The 22,386-nt window shown below is 45.9% G+C and overlaps 1 protein-coding gene across 5 annotated transcripts in view; it reads right to left on the bottom strand.

Annotated features, from left to right (window-relative positions):
- LOC309520999 (unconventional myosin-XVB-like) overlaps positions 1-22,386 on the bottom strand; it is a 67,330-nt gene that overhangs the window by 7,987 nt on the left and 36,957 nt on the right. For all 5 annotated transcript variants that reach the window (XM_082203121.1, XM_082203120.1, XM_082203122.1 and 2 more), the window contains 19 exons: positions 21,559-21,640; positions 20,562-20,784; positions 19,121-19,236; positions 18,398-18,457; positions 18,088-18,163; positions 17,240-17,358; positions 15,565-15,683; positions 14,934-15,075; positions 14,687-14,798; positions 13,755-13,927; positions 13,264-13,376; positions 9,122-9,185; positions 8,568-8,640; positions 8,195-8,271; positions 6,938-7,014; positions 4,719-4,846; positions 3,633-3,727; positions 2,517-2,594; positions 89-185 (listed from right to left, as the gene is read on the bottom strand). In XM_082203121.1, the coding sequence (XP_082059247.1) occupies positions 89-185; positions 2,517-2,594; positions 3,633-3,727; positions 4,719-4,846; positions 6,938-7,014; positions 8,195-8,271; positions 8,568-8,640; positions 9,122-9,185; positions 13,264-13,376; positions 13,755-13,927; positions 14,687-14,798; positions 14,934-15,075; positions 15,565-15,683; positions 17,240-17,358; positions 18,088-18,163; positions 18,398-18,457; positions 19,121-19,236; positions 20,562-20,784; positions 21,559-21,640 (2,024 nt within the window). The remainder of the gene's footprint in view (positions 1-88; positions 186-2,516; positions 2,595-3,632; positions 3,728-4,718; positions 4,847-6,937; positions 7,015-8,194; positions 8,272-8,567; positions 8,641-9,121; positions 9,186-13,263; positions 13,377-13,754; positions 13,928-14,686; positions 14,799-14,933; positions 15,076-15,564; positions 15,684-17,239; positions 17,359-18,087; positions 18,164-18,397; positions 18,458-19,120; positions 19,237-20,561; positions 20,785-21,558; positions 21,641-22,386) is intronic.

Genomic DNA, 22,386 nt, shown 5'->3' with positions numbered 1-22,386 from the left:
TCTTGCGCATTTTTCGTCTTGCGAGGTACCACTGTATAAGAAAGTATCCTGCAGCTGACCATTCGCCACTGCTATGGGGGCACTTTACCGTTATCTTTGCTGGCCAGGATGGCAAATTCCTGAATCTCTTCTGGCTCAGTGACCCCCATCTGCTCAGTGATTTCTTTCATGATGTCTGCAGCAACCTACAACCAAAATGGGAAAGGAATACTTTTAGCCCTTACCCTGCTACTGGCTGTCTAAAAGTAGCATCCTAGCAATTTGTAAGCAACTGGAAGGGCTTCCAAACACAAGGGAAAGACCTGTGCTGGCATAAGTTCCAGCCCCCCTCATTTAGTGATGGGAGGGAGGAGGGCTAGTGAGATTTTATAGTACAGTATAGTGGTACCTCAGGTTAAGTACTTAATTCGTTCCAGAGGTCTGTTCTTAACCTGAAACTGTTCTTAACCTGAAGCACCACTTTAGCTAATGGGGCCTCCCACTGCTGTCGTGCCACCAGAGCACAATTTCTGTTCTCATCCTGAAGCAAAGTTCTTAACCTGAAGCACTATTTCTGGGTTAGCGGAGTCTGTAACCTGAAGCGTATGTAACCCAAGGTACCACTGTAGTTTTAATTACATTGTGATGCGTTCAGCCACAAACAGAAAACAGTAAGTTTGGGAAGGGACAGGTGAGCTGCAAATCTGGCCAGCTTCCGAAAGATGATATGGCTCCTCTTGGATTCACATCAGTAGGAGAGAAGGGAGAAAAGAGTGAGATGCTCAGTCTGCTCATCATAGGCCCCAGTGGCAAACTGATGCATGGTGCGCTCTATGCATACAGCAGGGCTTCTCAAGAGTACACTCTTGCACCTCTGGCAGCACCCTCCTGCCAAATTCAAAGGTACTTTGCAAGCAGCCTCTGGGAGGACATGGGGAACTGCTGGAAAGAATGGGGGTTGTGTGGCAAGGCCCCGAACCCGCCCCTTTGTTGGAATAAAGACACTTGACACCAGTATTTTAGGTTAATGGGCTAAAAAAGGCCACAACTTTATTGGTTACAGAATGTGAGTGGTATTGGCTTAGGTATTGGAACCAAGCCGATTATACCTGACTCCTGCCCACCTGCAGGAAGTCTCAGAAGGGTTAACCACTGGTAGGGAGAGCCCTGTTGATGCAAACCAACTCAAGCTCCCCCAGGGTTACTGATAGGGGTTGTGCCATAGCCAGAGCCCTCACCTGGGCTTCGGACAGGATCACGCCCCCCAGATTCCTTTAATGGAATATCCTCAAAATAGGAGGGGTAGGTGATGGCCTCTACCTCCCCTCCCCTCCAATCTAATACACCAATGCCTAACTACCACCCGAGCCAAACGGCTCGCCGCCAATACCCTCACACCTGCAACCAACTCCTAAAGCACGCCATGCCCCCCCCCGGCTGCCCGGATTGGTTGGCCTGGGGGCGTGACACGGAGGGGACTCCCTATGATTCAGGGGCTAGCCACACCCCTGCGCACGGGGCGGGCTCGCGTCCAACCCCCAACTCCCATTTCCCTGGGAAGGGAAATGGCTAAATCACAGTGTACAGACGCAAGCCCTTCTGATTCCCTTGAAAGTCATTGAGTTCATGAGACGAAGAATACAGGAAGCTGCCTTTGACCAAGACAGACTACTTCTCCAACTAGCCCAGGACGTATCTTCCATGACTGGCAGTGGCTCTCCAGGCAGAGGTCATCCACATTTCCAGCTACCTAATCTTTTTTAAAGGGACGTGGGTGGCGCTGTGGGTTAAACCACAGAGCCTAGGACTTGCCAATCAGGTCGGCAGTTCGAATCCCCGCAACAGGGTGAGTTCCTGTTGCTCGGTCTCGTCTCCTGCCAACCTAGCAGTTCAAAAGCAAGCCAAAGTGCAAGTAGATAAATAGGAACCGCTCCTGCGGGAAGGTAAACGGTGTTTCCGTGCACTGCTCTGGTTCGCCAGAAGCGGCTTAGTCATGCTGGCCACATGACCCGGAAGCTGTACGCCGGCTCCCTCAGCCAATAAAGTGAGATGAGTGCCGCAACCTCAAAGTCAGCCACAACTGGACCTAATGGTCAGGGGTCCCTTTACCTTAATCTTTTTTAATGGGAGGTGACAGGGAATGAATCTGGAGACTGGGACTTTCTGTGTGCAATGCAGCTGCTCTAACACTGAACTATGCCCCCACCCCACCCCTGGAAATAAAAGAAAGTAATATCACAAGCGTAAGAGCCCTGGCTCAGAGGGGTGATGAGACTGACCACAGGCCCCTGCAACAGAAAGAGGCTGTTTCAATGGCAGAAGGTGCAGGACTGGCTCTCTTGATCTCTCTATCTAAATAGCATTTTAAAGAATGGGGTGACCTACTCTGGGTCACCTCGGTAAGGGGAGATGAAAATCAAAAGACAGAAATATTTCAAAATTCAGTCTCATCCACCCAAAAATGGACATGGCCAGCACTGTCCCCACAATCCCCCCACCCCATAACACTCTGATGAACACGCCAAAGAGGGACTCACCGTGAATGTCTTGATTTTCGTGTTGTGTCTCATACCTCCAGGTAGGTTGACCGATATATGACGTGAGCCACGTCCCTTCTACCAATGGGAAAGGATTCAGGGTTTGAGAGAATCCAGTACAGACATCTTTGTCCCCTTCCCAGAGAGCAGGATCCAGGCAAATTTAATCACTATGAAACCCTACTGGGGCTTTCCATTACAGATTCCAGCATCTGCTTGACTCTCACAGTGAAATGAATAGGGCTTAAAAACCTAACCTGATTGTGACCTTTGGGGTTTTAATATCTTAAAGAACATAGCTTGAATGAATGAAGATACTTGCGCTACTTAAGCATGCTCTGGGTTTTTAGCATGGATCAAACGCATTGTGATTTCCGGGACAGCAGCATAGCTGGATGGGGAGGATTCCCTTTGCATTTTCTATAGGCAGCTCTTATCTCTCTCAAATCCTGATTCAACCACATCCATCATCCCAAGAAATTCTGTCTGTTCCTCAGAACATCAATTGCTATCGTTAACACCTCTCCTCACAAATCCCATCCACAAAGGAAACTCGGTTCCCCTTTATAAACACACATGTAGGCTCACAACCTCCCAGTCAGACGCTACTAACCCCTCACAAACAATCTCAACCAGTATATAATCGACTCCTCTTCTCCCTTGCTGAATATTGTCTCCTTCCCGTATATATCCACAGAGTTCCCGTTCATGCAGCGCATTAAGCAAGGGCCGGCCCTCCCATTAACCAGAGTGAGGTGACTGCCTCACACAGCAAGGAGCACCATGCTGTAAGTACCACACAGCCTGTCCTTAAACTGTCCTTCTTCCCTCAAGTGTAGTGGGGGATGCTGTTCCATTGCCAGTATGGAAATAAGATTCAACTGTTTGCCTCTTAAGTGTAATGTGTGCCTGTATGTACTATTTTGTCCATTGCCCCAGGCAGCCAAATGTCCAGGCACAGCCCTGCATCAAGGAAAGTCCACTCCACAGTTCCTGTACCGGCACATACCTCCTAGCCCCAAATATTTGATGTCTCAGGGACTTGCCTTAGCAACCCAAATGGTAGAATACCCCCTTCAACACCCGACCTCCTGCAACCATATTTCACTCAGTTACCAGAAGCGCTTCAGTCTCCACACGGAACGGCAAGTGTCGACGGCCTCCGTACATGACCATTTTCCTCAGGTTGCTCTGGCAAATCCTGGCTATTTCTGTGGTTGAGAAAGGGCAAAGGGCTGAGCTTGTCACCTCACGAGTCTTACAAGTATTGCCTTACGACTACTACAAGCTAGAGAACTCTGCTCAGTTGGGATTCTGAATTTAGCCCCCAATTTGGTGTGAAAACTGGAGCCCCAACAACCCTTTAGGATATCCCTTGCCTTGTGACAATGAAGGGAAGTCCAAAGAACCACACGGGAGTGAGGCAGTCGGTGATACTGTGCCCAACACTGGGAAGATCCCACCAAACCCCTCAGCTAAAGTCAATGAAGCTTTTGAGTTGCTTCTTTCACAGCCAGCCTCATTAACTTATCACAGACCAAAGAAGGCCAATGGATTATTTCCATACCTTTTAGGATGGTCCAAGTCCATTATAGTTGTTACGGCCTCCTACTCTAGCCCTTACCCACCCAATTTTCAGTTGGGAAGGTAGTACCCTGAGGGTAATGGTTTTAAAAGAGGATTAGACACATTCATGGAGGAGAGGGCTATCATGGCGGCTATGCTATGCCTCCAGTTGGATTTAATAATACTTCCGAATACCAGTTGCTGGAAACCACAGGAAGGGAGTGTGTTCTTGTGCTCATATTCTGCTCCCTGGTTTCCACAGGCATCTGGTTGGCCACTATGAGTACTAGATGGTCCATTGTCCTGATCCAACAAACTATTCTTATGTTCATATCCCTACCAGCCGAGCCTCAAGGGCTAGGGCCTACTGCTCATATAATTTACTGAAGCAGAGTTCGGAGTTCCTGGCTATCATAACTTGAGGAGACATTGTGTAGACAACAGCCACATGTATGGAATCTTGTTGAATTATGGAATCCTGCAGGTGGTGTGACCTCAGTTCAAAGTCAGCAAAGTCCCTCCCAAGACCACCACTCCAGGAGTGAAGTAAGAGCCACTTCTTGCTCTCCCTCACGCTTCCCTTGGTGCTGAATGAAGCCAGCACATATGGCCCCAAGGGTGGGAGGCAGACGGTACCTGTGCTGGAACTGGGGTCAGAGCTGGCCTGCTGCAAATATTTGGTGGCATATGGCATCAAAATGTTGGAAGGGAGGAAGTATCCAGTCAAGAGGCCCAGGAGCCTCCAGCCACGGAGACAGCTCTCTCTGCAGGACAGAGAAAAAGATGGGACATAGTTCGCTTGGGCAGAGCACAGAGCAGGATTAGACAAAAGACAACTTCTGGTGGGCTGCTAAGGATCCAGGAAGAAAGGAGGACTGAGGGGGAGAGAAAAGAGAAAAGTTGGAAGGGAAAGATGGGGAAATGAGAAGCTCCAAGGAGTGGGGGAGGCGGATTATGTGTGTCTAAGGTACTCCATATGGGACGCGGGTGGTGCTGTGGGTTAAACCACAGAGCCTAGGACTTTCCGATCAGAAGGTCAGCAGTTCGAATCCCCGCAACGGAGTGAGCTCCCGTTGCTCGGTCCCTGCTCCTGCCAACCTAGCAGTTTGAAAGCACGTCAAAGTGCAAGTAGATAAATAGGTACCACTCTGGCGGGAAGGTAAACGGCGTTTCCGTGCGCTGCTCTGGTTTGCCAGAAGCGGCTTAGTCATGCTGGCCACATGACCCGGAAGCTGTACGCCGGCTCCCTCGGCCAATAAAGCAAGATGAGTGCCGCAACCCCAGAGTCGGTCACGACTGGACCTAATGGTCAGGGGTCCCTTTACCTTTAAGGTACTCCATGTACCTGCTCAGTTCATAAGAAATGCATCTTCCCTGAAGAAGAGCAAAGAGCCTGAAGTAGATGAGCCCTGAGGCTGCTCCAAAGAAGTCGCAGGTGTTTACAGCACAGAGTTCACTTTAAGGTCCTTGACTTTCAAAGGCTATGATTCAATACAAAGATCCTAAGGGGCACAATTACAGCCTCACAGCAGTGAGGCAGGCAGATGGAAGGCACAAAAGCCACTGTATCAACACATGGGGAGGTTATTGTTTTGAGTGTGTATGTTGTGTTTTTTACTTGTGAACCACCCCGAGGTCTACAGATGGGCAGTTTGCAGTTTAATAAATAAATATGTTTAAGCCCAGACTTCAACATTACAATTCCCTTTATTCAAGCCCACAGCTACAGTCCTCAGAAGATGAAAATACAGTCCATGATTGACAGCGAGGAAGACAGCAGAGAGACGGGAGGATATACCATAGTCCCAACTTGATATCTGAGGCTAGACTGCTCTCTCATTGACTCCTCCCTTCACATGAATGGGATCAGTCCTGTTTTATAACAGGCCATAAACGAGAGCTACGTAGGCTGCAATGTCTGGGAACCTGGAAGGCTAGTGCTGAATCTGTAGAATCCTCAGTATTTGTGATCTTGTTTTCAATAAAAGCCCAAAGAGGGTTACAGAGAAAACCAACAATTTTCCATGAAAAGGGGACTCTTCAGATGTTGCTGGTCATGTTGACTTAGGCCAGTGATGTCCAAACTTTTTTCAAAGAGGGCCACATTTGATGAAGTGAAGGGCTGGATTAAACCAAGCGGCGGGCCATATTAGGCCCCCGAAACAGACTTTGGACATGCCTGACTTAGGCTGATGAGAGCTGGAGTTGTGCAAGTGTATTGCTACAGGTATAGAAACCAGATAATATTTGGAAAGGACTCCCTGCACTTCTGGTTTAGAACATTTTCATTATTGTTACTTTTTGAAGCTAGTGTGCTGTAGAAGCTAGGCTATGGTGCTTAGACCCTGGGCCAGTCCCTATATCTCATACTGACTAACTACACATGGCTGTTGTAAGGATAAAGTGGGGGGACGGGATGCCCAAGGACCCCAAATTGAGGTTCTTTGAAGAAAGGCGGGGTGAGGATTGCAATATACATAAACAACTCCTTTAAAATCCAACACCCGGTTCATTCCCAGAGCCTCAGCGCTGGGGCTCATCAGTAATCCATTACTCAGATCTCTGCTTTTCTTCCACCACTCCAATTTGGAAAAAATAAATAAATAGATTGGAGCCAACAGCCAGTTAAATCAATGTAAAAAAATTGCATCATTAGGATTCGCTCCCACCCACCCACCAAAAGATCTTGATTTTCTAATGATGAAATTTTCACTCAAATAACAGCTACATCTCCTCTTTTCTAGCAGAGGCTCCCTTACTTAACACTTCACACTGACATCCCAATTATCCCCACCCATGTTCCCCTATTCCTTCAGTTTCAGAGCTCCCACAGACACACATGCAGAGGTACTTACTGACTGGGGTTCCGCGTGATCTGCTTGATGACCTGGCAGTAAACCTCATCACACAGATTCTCCTTCTCTTTGCACAGCTGTACAAGGCAGGGAAGCATAAGAGGAAAGGCAGGTACATTTCGGAACATCCGTAACTTACATAGAATAGGAAGACCGCCCTACTGCTCCCTGACTTATTATCTTGCATGGGATTGGGCAATGCAGGGGTCAACAGAGGGGGGTGATGGTTAATGAGGACCTGTCTTTCTCAAGCTGACCCCTACTTGGCACCTCTTCCCCCAAGGCAGCCATCAGTGGGTTGGTAATATTACCCAACTCCTCCCAGGCAATCCCGCCCATCCACTGAGGTCAGTGAAGGAGGCTGTTCTGTGTGTCCCATGAAGTTGTGGTTGGTAGGAACACGGGAGGAAAGGGCCTTCTCTGATGCAGTGCAAAGGATGTGGAACTCACTGTCCCAGGAGATGCCTCTAGCTTGACTGGTCTAAGATGACGATGGCCAGAATAATTTTGCAGCGGTTTGGAGTCCAAAGATTTGATTGGGTTGTACTTAAGACTGCACCCCCTAAACCAGAATATTCTAAAATAATTTGGCTCAATAAGCACTTTCGTGCATCTAAAATGTGGGTAGGCAAACTAAGGCCCGGGGGCTGGATCCAGCCCAATCGCCTTCAAAATCTGGCCCACGGACAGTCTGGGAATCAGCATGTTTTTACATGAGTAGAATGTGTGCTTTTATTTAAAATGCATCTCTGGGTTATTTGTGGGGCATAGGAATTCGTTCATTATTTTTTTCAAAATATAGTCTGGCCCCCCACAAGATCTGAGGAACAGTGACCGTCCCCCTGCTGAAAAAGTTTGCTGACCCCTAATCTAAATGGTCCCTCCAATGCCTATGTGAAGCCCACAAGCAGGACTTGACTGCAATGACACTTTCCTGATTAGCTTATTTTATTTACTTTTTACTTTGCTCCCTGATGCTGTTCTGTTTCGGCTTCCCATATTGTGTATTTTAAATTGCTTTATCTCTGAGGGTTTTTTTAAAACAATTAATGATGTAGGGGCCCCCGTGGGGTCTCCCTGTTTGAAGCAGAAAGGCAGAATAAAAATCTCATTTTAAAAAATCGATAGATTATTTACTTCCCATCCTTATAGGAGTCGAGCATCACTTAGGAGAGATTGTGATCTTCCCTTCCCCAAACATTAGCCCATTCTGGTCGCCATCACCCACGCAAGCCCATCACAAAAAGAGCCACAAACCTGGAGGATTTCATAGATATAATCAACCTCATCTTTGCTCTTGAGGCCTGGCTGGTCTCCCATGAATCTCATCAGAGCTGCAAAACAGGAGCTAGCATTAATCTCTGCTCCTACTTCAGAAGTGGAAAAGGAAAACAAAGGCACTGGGAACAGTGGAATTAAGAAAAGTGTAGCCTCCGTTTCTGCCAATATTGACAAACCAAGGGGAAAGTCAAATGTCTGGATAATGGTTTCTCCCATTAGGGGAGAAGCAGAAATGCTCTCAGGCCATTCCCCTGGTGCCAGAACAGCATAAATGAGACCTATCCCAGAGCTCTGGAAACACAGCCACTGCCACCTCCCCCATTGCCTAGCACAAGGAAAAACCACCTACTCAGAAAATTTTTCGTAGCCAGGTCATTCATCTTGCCATCAGAGTAGAACAGGAGTGATTCTTTGATTGGTTCCTGTGAGGTCAGAATACAAGCAGTCAAGAAGAGGCAAAGCCCAAGAAGGCAGCTGATACCCTCAGCACAAAGTTCAAGTGGGTCTAGTAGAAGTGTGCACACCCTTAATAATAATTTATTATTTCTATCCCGCCCATCTGGCTGGGTTTCCCAAGCCACTCTGGGTGGCTCCCAACACGGTTAAAAACACGGTAAAACATCAAACACAAAAAACTTCCCTAAACAGGGCTGCCTTCAGATGTCTTCTAAAAGTCAGATAGTTGTGTATTTCCTTGATCTGTGATGGGAGGGCAATTCCACAGGGCCAGGGCCACTACCGAGAAGGCTCTCTGCCTGGTGACCCATGTAACAAGCACCATCAGATACTTCAGCACTGACTTCCAAAAGGCAAGCCACCCGTCTATCAGGCATCTTTCAACTATCCACATTCCAAGTGATAAAGGAACTACCCAGAGATGACTCCCCTCTCCCTCTGATTTACCTTAGCATGCTGAACCATGAGAGCTGGGTCCTTCTGTTCAGCACTCATCCCCTTCCATCCCAGCCTAGCAGAGACAGAAGATTAGGGTATTACCCAGGAGAAAAAAAACATTCAAGAATCTGGTCTGATATATGCCCTACTCTCCAGCTGCTTTGCAGTCGTAGCTCAGTGGCAAAGCACATGCAAACCCGGGTTGCAGGATCTATCCCTGGCATCTCCTAGATTTATTTGGTATCAGGTGACCCTGGAGATCTGGAACAGGTGAATATAGAAGTGGGGAACCCTTTTCAGCCTGAGGGCCACATTCCCCTTTGGGCAACTTTCCAAGGGCCACAACACATGCCATTAGTAGATGAGGCCGAAGGCAAATTGGGTGGAGCAATGAATGGAGATTTTACCATTTTACAGCAGGCAAGGTTCCACACACACACACACACACACACACACAGAGAGAGAGAGAGAGAGAGAGAGAGAGAGAGAGAGAGAGCCCTCTGAATCCTTCATCCAATTTTTCTGAGTTCAACGACACATTTCAGCCAGGTAAAGACACTTGGGATGTGAAGCAGAGGCGTATGGCCCAGGGAGAGCCTTGAGAATTGGTCCTGGAGGGCCACTCACTTGCCCCCTCACAAGGCCTGAGGTTCCCTGCTGCAGGCATTGACAGTCTTTTGTTAGAAGGACAGAGCCTGAAATGGTATAAAGCAGCTTTATCTGTTTCCAGCAGTGATTCATAAGCTGCAGTCCATGGACTACCAGCGGTCTGGGAAACAACGATAAAAAACAACAAGAGTGAGTTGAAGGTTCTTTGTTTGCTGTGGTGGAAACTTCACAGTTCCTGAGTCTACAATGACATGAAGAGACAAGAGAGCCCTTTCTAGGAAGAGGGTAGATGTTGCATAACTTAGATGCATATCAATTAATCAACGTCAGCCCTGGAAGTGGGGAATTCCAAAGTAACTCCAAATCCTTTCCTCTTGGTCTGGGCAACACTTGAGGTACATGTCAAGTCATGTGGATGAACTTCTCCCCTCTTAATATCCCATGATGCTCAGACTTTCCTTTGAAGTGGTATGAAAGAAAATGTCAGACAGGTCCCACCCAGGGAAATTTTGTCATCAGAAAATGTAATGCTATCTTAGCACAACTCCTTTAGATCTTGGTACCACCTCATCATAGTAACACAAATGCAGGCAAGTTAGAAAAGTTAGAAGAATTTTTAAACATGATTTTATTGACATGTTTGTGGAAATATACAAAAGGCAGATCAAATTCTATCTGTAAAATTTGATTATATTCCAAGAAAAATAATTTAAACCATATTTTATTTAGGTTTACTGAACTCACACAAAAAATTCAGCACATCATTACAGCATATCAAGAGGGATTTCAGTAAACAAAATGGAGCGAAGAAATAGAAACTGAATAGTAAAGAATTTGCACAATTCCTGGGATTTTGTTGAGAATTCTAGTAAGATGTGGCATTATAAATTCTATGGAATGCATCAAATTAAATATACACATTAGTATTTTAAGGGAATGTGCTCATGGCCTAGGACTTAGCAAAGGAGACGTAAACGAAACCATGGGGTCAGAGGACTTTTCTTTTGAGTGAGATTCCTTGCTACCTGAAGTAATAGATGGATAATTTAGCATGTAGCCAGTATTTTCCATACCTTATCAATATACTTTTCTGGGAAGGTTGCTGACTAGGGCTTTCAAGCTATTTTTGTGGGGAAACGGCAAAAACAGCATACACTGCCATAAGTCAGGATTTCCCCAGATTTTTTCTTCCCGATTTCCGCCTGGACACTGCTGCCGACTGCAGTATTCTGGATATGTCCAGGGAAATCTGGATGGATGGCGACTCTATTGCTGATATGCTTCCATTTCCTCACTAGTCATCATTTTGTTGTCATGTAGTTGTTTATGGAAGTCTTTATCCAAACCACCAGAATGACTGTGTTCAAAACAATTCATTAGCATCGCTTTGAAGGCCCCACGTGGCCTGGAGAGCAACTGTTCTGGCAGACATTCCAAAATCATTGTATTGAAGGAGGGCATTCCCACCAAAGGTGGAAGTAGGTGCCCATTTGTCCACATTCTTTCCAAAAGTGTTTGTTAGAGTTTGGAAGTATTCACGGGAGTTGAGAGGTTATATACCGTCAGCTGAAAAGCATCATATTGGAGCTTCTTTCTGTTCATTTTGACAGCGTAGCAAATGAATTCTCAAATGGGCAATGCAGTCATTATCTTCCAAACTCTTGTCCAAGTAGTCCAGCTCCCAAACACAAATGTAAGAGTGGCTCTCTTACAGAAGGGGTGTTCAGAGGATATTATTTATGGCTGTTATAATATTCACTGCTGATATGGTAGCTGTTCCATGGATATCTCCAGAGACACAAGTGAGTGTTCGGCTGCCAATTTGATATGAAGTTGGTTTAAAAAGCATGTAGTGATATAGAGGGAGAGGAGCAGCCTCAGCTTTCTTCGGGTTATCTGTGTGAAAAAGAAGGTTCTAGAAGTATTCTTACCTCTGAAATTTCTTTTTTCCAGTGAGTCTCCTACTCTCATCAATGTTTTTCCACTTGTGTGTGTGTGCTATCACTAGAAACAGTACATTTCTTGTTTCAAAGGCCCTAGGGCAATACAGTAACCACGCAACTTACATGTGTTTAATGTGCGCATTCAGCTTTACGTGCTTGGAAAACTTTTATTTTTTATTTTTTTAAAAGGAGGCAGAAGTCTGGGGGGGGGGGAGACTTTGGCAATCCCACCCACCATAGCACCCAATGTGTTTTGACTGTACATGATTGCTCCTAGTATAGCTCATTCGGCAGAGCATCATTATTATTTTATTATCTGTATACCAGCCTACACCCGCAGGTATAGGAGCATGAGACTCTTAATCTCAGGGTTGTGGGCAAAAAATCTCTACAATTCTATGATTTTGGCTTTAGGAGCAATCTCTGGAGTGTAACCCCTGCGTAAGTTATGTGCTTAAAGGTAAAGGGACCCCTGACCATTAGGTCCAGTCGCAGATGACTCTGGGGTTGCGGCGCTCATCTCGCTTTACAGGCCGAGGGAGCTGGTGCTTGTCTTCAGATAGCTTCCGGGTCATGTGGCCAGCAGGACTAAGCTGTTTCTGACGAACCAGAGCAAGGGCACGGAAACGCCATTTACCTTCCCGCCGGAGCGGTACCTATTTATCTACTTGCACTTTGACGTGCTTTCAAACTGGTAGGTTGGCAGGAGCAGGGACCAAGCAACGGGAGCTCACCCCGTTTCGGGGATTCGAACTGCCAACCTTCTGATCGGCAAGTCCTAGGCTCTGTGGTTTGGCCCACAGCGCCACCCGCGTCCCAGTTATGTGCTTACTATACATATGGAATGGTTTGAGTTTGCAGTGATGTGCTTTCTATACTGCAAACTCAAACCATTCCACATGCCTACATATTCTGAAATATTAGTAACCTAAAATAAGTGGGTACAGAGAAGGTTGGCAGGAAGGGAGAGGAAGAATATCTGCGCCCAAAGAAATTTGGGGTGGGTGGGGGCAAAGACCTTGCCAAAGGACATGCCCTCCTTGGGAACTCTTTTGCATACAACTTCCTATGTGGAAGTGGGACAAAAATATGGCATAAAGCTGGAGGGGTAAGGAGCCTGTGGTCTGCAGCCTAATGTCAGGCAGCCCTCAGAGATGGAGTGGCAGTTTGAAAGAAAGAGCAAAGCTACAGCATCTTGCAATCTTGCTGCAAATTCTACTCAACATTGGCCCTCTTCCCACCCACTTTCAGCTGGGAGCCCACCCACCATTGCCTTTAGCTTCGCCTGCTATTGGCTGTGACCTCCAGTTGAATTTTCCCATTGGTCAAAGGTCCTTCGCGGGAAAGAAGGTTCCCTACCTCTTGTATAAAGGAAATAGAGAGAGGGGAGGGTCAGCAGAGTGTTATTCATTTAAAATATTTTAATCCCATCTTTTTTAAAAAAATAAATAAATATTAAACGGGATTGGGAGTACTGGCTAGTGTTTTGATGCCAACCATGTGTGAAAAAGCTGCCTAAATGAGGAGCAACCATCCCATAACAAATACCAATCTAGAAGCACCCACAATAATTAAGGACCTCTGGTGCATATTACTCACGCGGACTGGGCTTCCTGGAAGTGTGTTGCGGCAAACTCCGCCATAGTATAGTTGCAAGGAGGAGTGCTGGCTGTTGTACTATTGACTTCTGACTCCAGGCTGGAGGTCAAGTTCTGATGGGGCAGGAAGAGAAAACCTTCATATAAACGTCACTTCAGGTTTTATGTATAACTGTTGGAAAAACTGCTCTGATTTTTTAAAAAAATGAATAGCAGTACAGAAGTAATTATTTTATAACTAAGCAAATCATAAATAAATATTTTTATAAGCAAATAATTATAATTAACAGCAGTCTACATATGCTTCCAATAGCAAAAAAAAAATGCCCTTTCTCTCCCACTGCAGAACTCTTTTGGAGCTCTGTATTTCCTCACAGACCTCTCAAATCCACAGGCCCTACTCCCTGTCAGAGTATTTTCCCCCACCCATGAGAGAAAATGTAGAATCATTTGTCGACAAGGCCTCCACCTCCTCCTCATGGCCAGCCTCACCTCCTTGCTAATGTTTCTCTCCAGCTGTGTTTCTCTCCTTAGGCTCTTCCTGGCGGCTTCCTGGCGGTTTGTACGGTTTGGATGGTTACTGTGGTAAGTGGGAGCTGCCACCGGCTGCACCATGCTGGAAGGGAAAAGGCCAGAGCGACCTCCGACGGAGCCAAACTGCCAGCCTGTGGGGAAAAGAGGCTGAAATTCACATCTGGACATTTGGGGACGGGGCTGCTTATGAAGCTTCCCTTTCTATACCCAGCTTCTAGCTAAGTTGCTTCCGAGCCTGTATTTTCTTATGAACCCCTGGACTTCACACATATGTTTGATATATTGTTATGAATGGATGCACACAGATGAACAAAAATAAAATAAAAGCACCCAGTAATTGAATTTTGTATCAGCAGGACAATTCTGGCTTCCTTTTCCTTTCTTCTGTTTTTTACAATCAATACTCTGGATTCAATCAGTTGTCTTGTTTCCCCCACCCCCACTGTCTGGCGCTTTCAGGGGGGGAAATTAGGGGAATGTCTGCCCTTTTTTGGGAAGTTTTAGGTTTTTTAAAGCACAGCACTGCAGAGTCATTCAAGTGAATGCTGGCTTCTAACCTCCTTTTGAAAACAAACAAACCTACGATAATTTCATGAAAAACTTCTTTGAAGCAGAATGGAGATGACTTCACAGGGATTAGCCAATCCATGCTGTGCACAGCTCACTCTGGCTGCAAATGGGAAGGCCAGGATTCCTTGGAGCTTGATCCTTAAGAGCAAGATTGAGCAGCTGGTTAAGTGCAGTGCACTCCCTGCTCAAATCATTTGTATTGGGATGTTTTAACTGACCAAGTACTATGTCTGTAGCAGGCATGCAGGTTGCTAAGGACCTGGAAATGTGGAAGGAACCTTTGAACAATAACGTGGTCTTTCACGGCAAGACCCTCTCACCTGGCTCCAGTCCCTCCATGCGCAGCTGTTGGATGAAGTCGCCTTTCTTGAAGCTCAAGAGGCTCTTGTCATCTGTTACATAGCTGCGCAAAGCTATGACGTAGTTGGAGTCCTTTTGGTGGGGAGGAGCGGAGAGAGGAAGGAATAGCACAATTAAGGAGGTGTGGTTATTCTGGAGGTGGTGGCAGTGAGTCCTGTACTTTTCTTAAGCAAAGAGTAAAGGTGTTTCAAAGGCGCTTTCTCTCACCTTTTTCAGTTCAAGCAGGAAGAGCTCCACCATGGTCTTAATCTGCCGAGACTTTCGAGAGTGAAGGATGAGCTGCTCATCCTTCAGAGAGAACTGAAGGGTATTGCGGTCCATCAGCTCTAAGGACAGCACATCTGAATAACTGAAAAAACCCAGAGAATATAGCTGGCCTTTATACCTGGCTAATTTCAGCGGCTGCACCTCACTAAGGCCCCTGGGACCTTCCTTGACTTGATGCCGCTCGAAAGAAATCTGAGGTTGGTGCACATATAATAGCAAGCAGAAAAGGTGCCAAGACATGGGCAAGGAGAGAAGATGCAAAGAACGGGAAAAGAAGAGGGAAAGGCCATCCTGTCCCATTCCCTTGCTTAGATCATCCCTCCATGACTCCCACACAAACCCATTCATCCAATACAGACCACAGTGTGCCATGATCGGTGTTTGCAGAGTTAATAGCTCCAGACGAATCAAGCAACTGAGCCAAGTCATGTTTCATATTTTCAATTATTCTAGATTATGCATTCGTCCACAAAGTGATCAGGTTTGGGTCAACTTCTTGCAGCTTCTCAGCAGCCTCATGAACCCAGAACCCACCACCATCTCCTTAAAGCTGGGTTTTATTGCCTCTTACCTGTAGCTGCAAAGGGTTTTCAGCTGCTCAGCATTGAAGCTGGCTGCTTTTGCTCTCTTCAGCAGCCTGAGCCCCCGGTGAGAAACGCCCAGAATCTGAACATCACTCCCGTTTTCTCCCTTGAATAAAGAGGAGGAGGAGGAAAGGACTGACAGAATGTCTTGCGGTGGCCTGAGGGGCATCTTTAGTGCAGAGGTAGCAAGAAGCGTCAGAAAATCCTGCAGGGCAACCAACTCTGAGATGTGTCCATTGGGGGCCAGACCAAACGAGATGGAGGAATAGAGAGAGAAGCCATTATGCTTAAGCATAACGAAACAGAGCGCTGCGAAGGGGGGAAGCCTCATTTAAACATAAGGGGAGGTGTATAAGGAAAATATAACTGTATGGTGTGTTCCAGGTGTCCTATGTCTCATTTAAACCAGGTCACGTCACTTTGTGTGAATAGCATTGGCATGCTGGGGTGGGTGGAGGGATGGCCTAGAAGACAACTTATCATGCTTAACGCTCCACACCTAACAGCTGCCGGCCTTGGTGATTCCAGTGGTGGAGTAAACAGATGGCCTCATGTTCAACCCACAGGAGCTCCCGTGTAAGAAAAGGATACTGTAAGTGGGTGCTGGAAAAGGCCCTTCTCCGCACTAATCAGTACACTGGGCCAGGCAGATAGATATAGTTTGAGGAACCATTAAGGCAGCTTTCTATGTTCCTCAATAAGGAAGCAGAGCAGCGTGAAATGCTGAGCAGAAAAGTTATTGTCACTCAACTAGCTGTTGATTAAACTGGGCTGGAGAACTTATTCACCAGGGAAAGGGCAACACGACAGTATCTCCTTGCCAATGAGGTCATTTCCTAAGTGCAGGGAGTCTCCCCCTCTCAATGCACACATTGGCCAGCTTTCAAATATGCAACCTCCCAACTGCTGCATTAAGTTGTTCAGGTACAACAAGTTTCACACACACACATTGGATTATTCTGAATGCATTTGGTTTGGCTTTGAGGATGTGTTAGGCCTGCTTGAATAGTACCACTTGTATATATGCAGAGCATTTCAAACATTCTGAGATAGTCACATAAATTATTTCCTTATTACATTAGCCCTGTGAGGTACTATTTTCTTACTCCATCGCCAACCCTTGCCCCCAACTGCTTGAAGATAGGACGCTGAGGAAATCATGGTTTGCCTAAGACACCATACAATCAGGTAACGGATGGGATGAGCTTTAACTTGAAGCTTGTGGCTTCACAGTTGGGCCGATGAGCACTTACTGTTCCCAACCCTAACCCTGTGGAAAGCCATCTAATTAGACTTTAATTTGATTTTGACCTGTTTTTAGGAGGTAATTTAATTATTGTTTGATTTTATACTAATGTTATATATCTGATGTTAGCTGCCCTGAGGCTGGGGAGGGTGGGGTATAAATAAAAGTTGTTATTTTTTAATAATTATTATTATTATTATTATTATTATTATTATTATTATTATTATTATTTTAACTGTTTAAAACATTCCAAGTAGTGACCTAGGCAGAGTCAGCACCAATGTTGAGTAGTAGCTAATAAAAGGGTGAGGGACATAAACGAATCACCCACCCAACTAGCAAGCAAAACCCAAGACCCCACCCCCTTACAGGAGATAAGGTCCCAGGTCCCTCAAGCAACAGCTAGCCTGACTTACCTTAACTGGGAAAAGGCGAGAGAAATAGTTGGCCCAGTTATCACGAGCAGCTACCACAATCCTCTTCTTTATCCCACCATCTAGAATGGAGCTGGCATCCATGCCCACCTGGAACTCCACTGGAAAGGATGCAGAAAGGAAAAGGTTTAATCAGCAGGGACAGGAAATGGTTCAAATTTGTCATTAGTAGTCTTAACAGAGTTAAGCTGTGCTAACTCTGCTGGAGAAATTGGCTCATTCGTATCTTTAGTCAGCCCCCTTAGTTAAGCAGAACCAAACCCCAAATGTTTCAAGCAAGGAAAGCAAAATTCTAGAAGCAGGAATCTGATATTCTGATAGCAAAATCACCACCGCACTTTTTCTCTCGCCTCTCCCCACCCCCCGCCACCAAACCTCACAATGGCTATGATAGCAATGTCTCACCTAATGTAACTGAAGACAAAGATGTTATATGTACCTCTGTTATCTGTGAAAAATCAGTAAAAACTTTTTTTTTTTACTGTTTAAATGTTGCATTAAATGGTTGTAACTCACCCTGGGATTTTAGGGTGAAGGACAGGTAATAATACTATATCTGCAAGAATGTAGAGGCAACTCTAACATCTGTTGAATCACACTTGTGGAACCAAGAGGAATCTTAGGTGGTTGTTTGATAAGTTAATAAACTACCGAGACAGCACAAAGTGTGCTATAAGACAGGATATGCACATGACAGTCCACACATCCCTAATGCACAGCCTGTGGCAGATGCATCCAAGGAGCCTTTTTAATTCCAGGAAGAAGCTGTATGTCCCCAAGACATATGGGGCATGGGTTAGGGTCGAGTGGTTGGAGAGGGGGCTGCTTACCCAACAGGTCTTTCATCTTACGCTTCTCCTCTTTGGAGATCCGAATGCATGACTCCGAATAAGTGTCTGTCATGATCTGAGAGGGAGCAAAGAAGATTGTCTTTGATTAGACTCACATACGTCTTACTGGAAACGTCAGTCCAAGACCTTTGAAGCTCAAAGCTCAAAGCAGAAAGCAGGTGCGTGGATTTAAGAAGGCACAAAAACCCAAGGAGAGGAAAAAGGGGAAAGAAAGAAATGTGCAGATAATAATGGACCAAGAAGAAGGAAAGTGAGTTCACACACACACCCTGCCCCCGATGCTGCTCACCTGGTCACATAACAAATTTAAGCAATAAGGATGACTGAAGTTTTCCTTGGGGTAAAAAACCTGTTGGGAAACAAACACAAAGCTGTCTTCAAAACATGTAACCATTTCTCTCTCCATCCAAGCCAACCAGTGATCCAGTGCACTGGTGTGAGTTAATTTTTTAAGGACACAGTTTTGACTGAAGTTCAAAGAAGAACAGCTGATTCTTTACACAACTCGCCCACCCAACAAACTTGGCATAAGGAGAGCGAGGAGTCCCATTCTTGCTCTTCATCTCCTGTCCTCCTCAGGGCAAGGCATGCAAACAAGACATAAAGAGTCCAAATCGATCCCTATTACAATGTATGGATTTATATCTGCCCCGGGCCTTGTGGTCATCACATCTATTCAGAATTTATTTTCCTCCTTTACTATTCCCAGGATTATTCCTACTCCAAACCTGCTGAATTTATCACGATGGGAGAGACCATGAGGCCGTGCCATCGCATGTCTTTACCACAACACTTGTTTTGTTGCACTTCCTAGAATGAGGGAACACACTGAGATGGTTCAAGCTCAATTTGAAAAGCAGGACAAAGCAGAGCAGTGTCTGTGACAGGTCACATGACCAGGATTCCCAGCTCTTGCAAGATGCTCCCATCGCAGATGTACTCGGCAAAGCTGGATTAGCCAGTTCTCCCACTTCCAGAAAACAGCGCTGGGATGCAATGGACCCTGACATACCTCTTTGCGCAGGAAGAGCTTCCAAGTAGGGTTGGCATAGGAGAAAGTAACACTAGCAGAGTGTCCTAAGAGCTGGGTTCTGATCCCGCTGTCTTCCACCACTGTCAGAGCTGAGTCTAAGTGTAACAAAAGGGATGTCAGAAGAAGGGATTTTATTATTATTATTATGGTTGCTTCACCATTTATATGTCACTTTTCCACCAAAGCGGCCCTCAAAGGGGCTTACAAATCAATATATTGTAGTACTGCCAAGATCTTCACTATCCACCGTCATGTTTTCCCCAAAATAAGAAAGCATCATTAATCTAACTCCCCTTTTAGGGATTTCAGTAAAGATTGTTGTAGATCTGTTGAATTGTTCAGATTTATAGCCTACCGTATCCATAAGATAGGTAAAAATCTTTCTAAAATAAAAACTTACTAAAAGGGAAGTGTTTTTGCTGGTTGGGTGAATTTCTAAGCTGCCCTACATTACAAGGCTCTCCAGGCTGTGTACGATTTAAAATAATAAAAACGAACACAAGAAACTGAATAAAAGAACAATACACAGAAGCTAAAGCCACAGAGTAAGCAAAGTCAGCATTACCCTGAAGAAGACATTTAAGACCAGCTAGAAGTCCAAGCTGGAACCACTGCCTGATGTCAAATAGATATCAAGGTAGATGTCATGTCAGCTTCTCAGGGGAAAACGATTCATATGTTGGGCACTGAGAAAACTCTCCTTGGTCTCCACCTGCCTAACGTCAGGTGTCGAGAGACTCAAACAATGGCCTCGGATAATAATTTTTATATTATTTTCATAAAGAATAATGATACACACAATAATAAAAATGGCGGTCTTTGCGATGAAAAGAAGGGCTTTGGCAGAGGCATGTGGAAGAAGACATTATTTCTAACAGGCCTCTTATCGATAATGACCAGCACTTTGAATTGTGGCCCATACCAGTCTTCCTCAACCTGTGGCCCTGCAGATGCTTTGACTACAACTCCCATCAGACACAGGGAAGGCTGCCCCACGGTGCATACACACTACAGTGGTACCTCTGGTTACGAACTTAACTTGTTCTGGAGGTCCGTTCTTGTAAAGTTCTTAACCTGAGGTACTACTTCCGGGTTAGCAGAGTCTGTAACCCGAAGTGTTTGTAACCCGAGGTACCACTGTACATACATTTAAAACACATTCAAATCACATCCCTTCCACCAGAAAATTCTTGGGAACTGCAGTTTAACCTTCACGGAGTTACGATTTCCAGCAACCCTTAATAATAAATCACAGTGCCCGGGATTCTTTTGAGGACAGGAAATGTGCTTTGAATGGATAGTGAGCACATAGCTCTGCACCCTAAAGATGAGCCACAGATAATCAGCAGGCACAGGGGATGAGAAGATCAACTCACTAATCACAAAGTCAAGGCTGCAGAGTCTAAGCTCCTCCACATACCTCTCATGGCAGTTTCTTCTGAAGCGTAGTCCGAAGGAAGGGCTGGTGGAGGTTGAAGGGGGGGAGGAGGAACCTCTGGGTTAGGAGGGGAGGTTGGTGGCGGCCGAGCAAATAGGTTCATGAGGGGCAGCTGCTTTTCTTTGATGGAGCTGGACAGCTTGCCAGGTGGTGGCAGTGGAGGAGGAGAAGCTTGGGGGCTCCCCTCTGGTGATGTAGAGGACAGCTGTTTGCGTAAAGAAAAAGCAAGGTGGAGGAGAAGTGTTTTAAACATGGCCACAGGTCACACCTGCAGTCCTAGAGTAGCAACATGGAAGGCTGAAGAGCAAAACAAACTGCTTAATTTAACCCACTTAGGAAAGCTTTCTGGCAGTAATCTCGTAAACTGCAGGAGACAAGAGGCATCCGTGTCGCTACTTCTCTGGATAACCCACTCTAGCAGGCCTGGACTGGAGGGTTAAAGTAACCATATCAGTAACAAGACTCCAGGTGACTTGGGTGTGGCAGGGAAGTTACCCCCAAAGTGAGCTTATTGCATTGTAAATCAACAACAGTTTGCCTTCCAAGGACATCGGGATCAGAGTTAGTGGTGAATGGTTCTTAACGAAAATTGTGATACTTTCCTCATTTCAATCTCAAGCATCTTTCTAAAACCCAAATAAGCTTCAACCAGATGGCTCTCATGGGGCTGCTCCAAAAGCAGAGGTGCAGACAGAGGGGTGATGGTAGTACAGCAAGTCTGTATCGATAAAAGTCTGGAGCCTTCTGATATCCAGTCACACTTGGTATATATACATATATTTTGTTTGTTATTTGTCCTATTTGTATCCCAATTTTTCTCTCTAAGGAACATGTAGTGGCTTATATGGATTTCTCTCATTTTTATTGCCACCCTGACAGCTAATTGGAGAATCCCAACAGGACTTTGGCCGCTGACCACATTGGTTTTTCTAAGTGTGTCGCAACAGAATCCATCTGGAAGTTACAAGCTATTACTCACCTGAGAGTGTCCCACAATCCCCAGCTTTGCCAGAGCTTCCTCCTTTGGGTCATTCTTCTTCACGAAAGGTTTAGAGATGTTTCTGTAAGTCAAATAGGAGGGGGAAAACTTAAAACCAGCTCTGGTGGAGTTAGCTGCATGGGCCAACAGTAAAAGTCAACAAAACGCCTGTCCTCAGAGACCCTTCTTCAGACAGTCTCTTACAAATGCAATTGGACAACTCTGCCGTTCCTCCCATGTTGGCCAAAGAACAGCTAGAGAGTTCTGCCCATGTTGGCTTGCTATGACAAGATGGTTTGTGCACAGGCAACATCCAGCCCCTTGGGAAGTTCACGGTTTGCGAAGCAGCTAACCGCATTGGCCTGGCTGGGCCCACTGCGTCTGTCTAACCAGCCAATAATAGCAAGCAGGCTAGTGATGCCACTGTCACAGTGAGGGATTGCCAGGGAAAGGGTGCCACAAAGGCCTCTGATAACAAGTTGGGGTCAGAGAGAAGGTGGCACCAATGGTGTGTGGTCAGTGTACTTGAGGGATTAGGCTAGTCTCTTAAATGTTCATGGTAAATTAGAGTATTCATGCCCTGGTGCCTCCTTCCAAAGCCTGGGAAGTTTCTGCCTGGCTTAGGGAGGGAGGTGCAATGCGATGACAGGGAGGGGGGCATGATGCTCTCACACACAACATTCCCTCCCCCATCGCCCTTGCAAGCTGGCTCCTCTGGCCCTAACTCAGGGGTCAGCAAACTTTTTCAGCAGGGGGCCGGTCCACTGTCCCTCAGACCTTGTGGGGGGCCGGACTAGATTTTGGGAAAAAAATAATGAACGAATTTCT

This window comes from Podarcis vaucheri, assembly GCF_965113315.1.
Source record: "Podarcis vaucheri genome assembly, chromosome: 2".
NCBI lineage: Eukaryota > Metazoa > Chordata > Lepidosauria > Squamata > Lacertidae > Podarcis > Podarcis vaucheri.
Note: the sequence above shows the minus strand (reverse complement) of the source record. Positions and strands in the feature narration are given on the sequence as shown.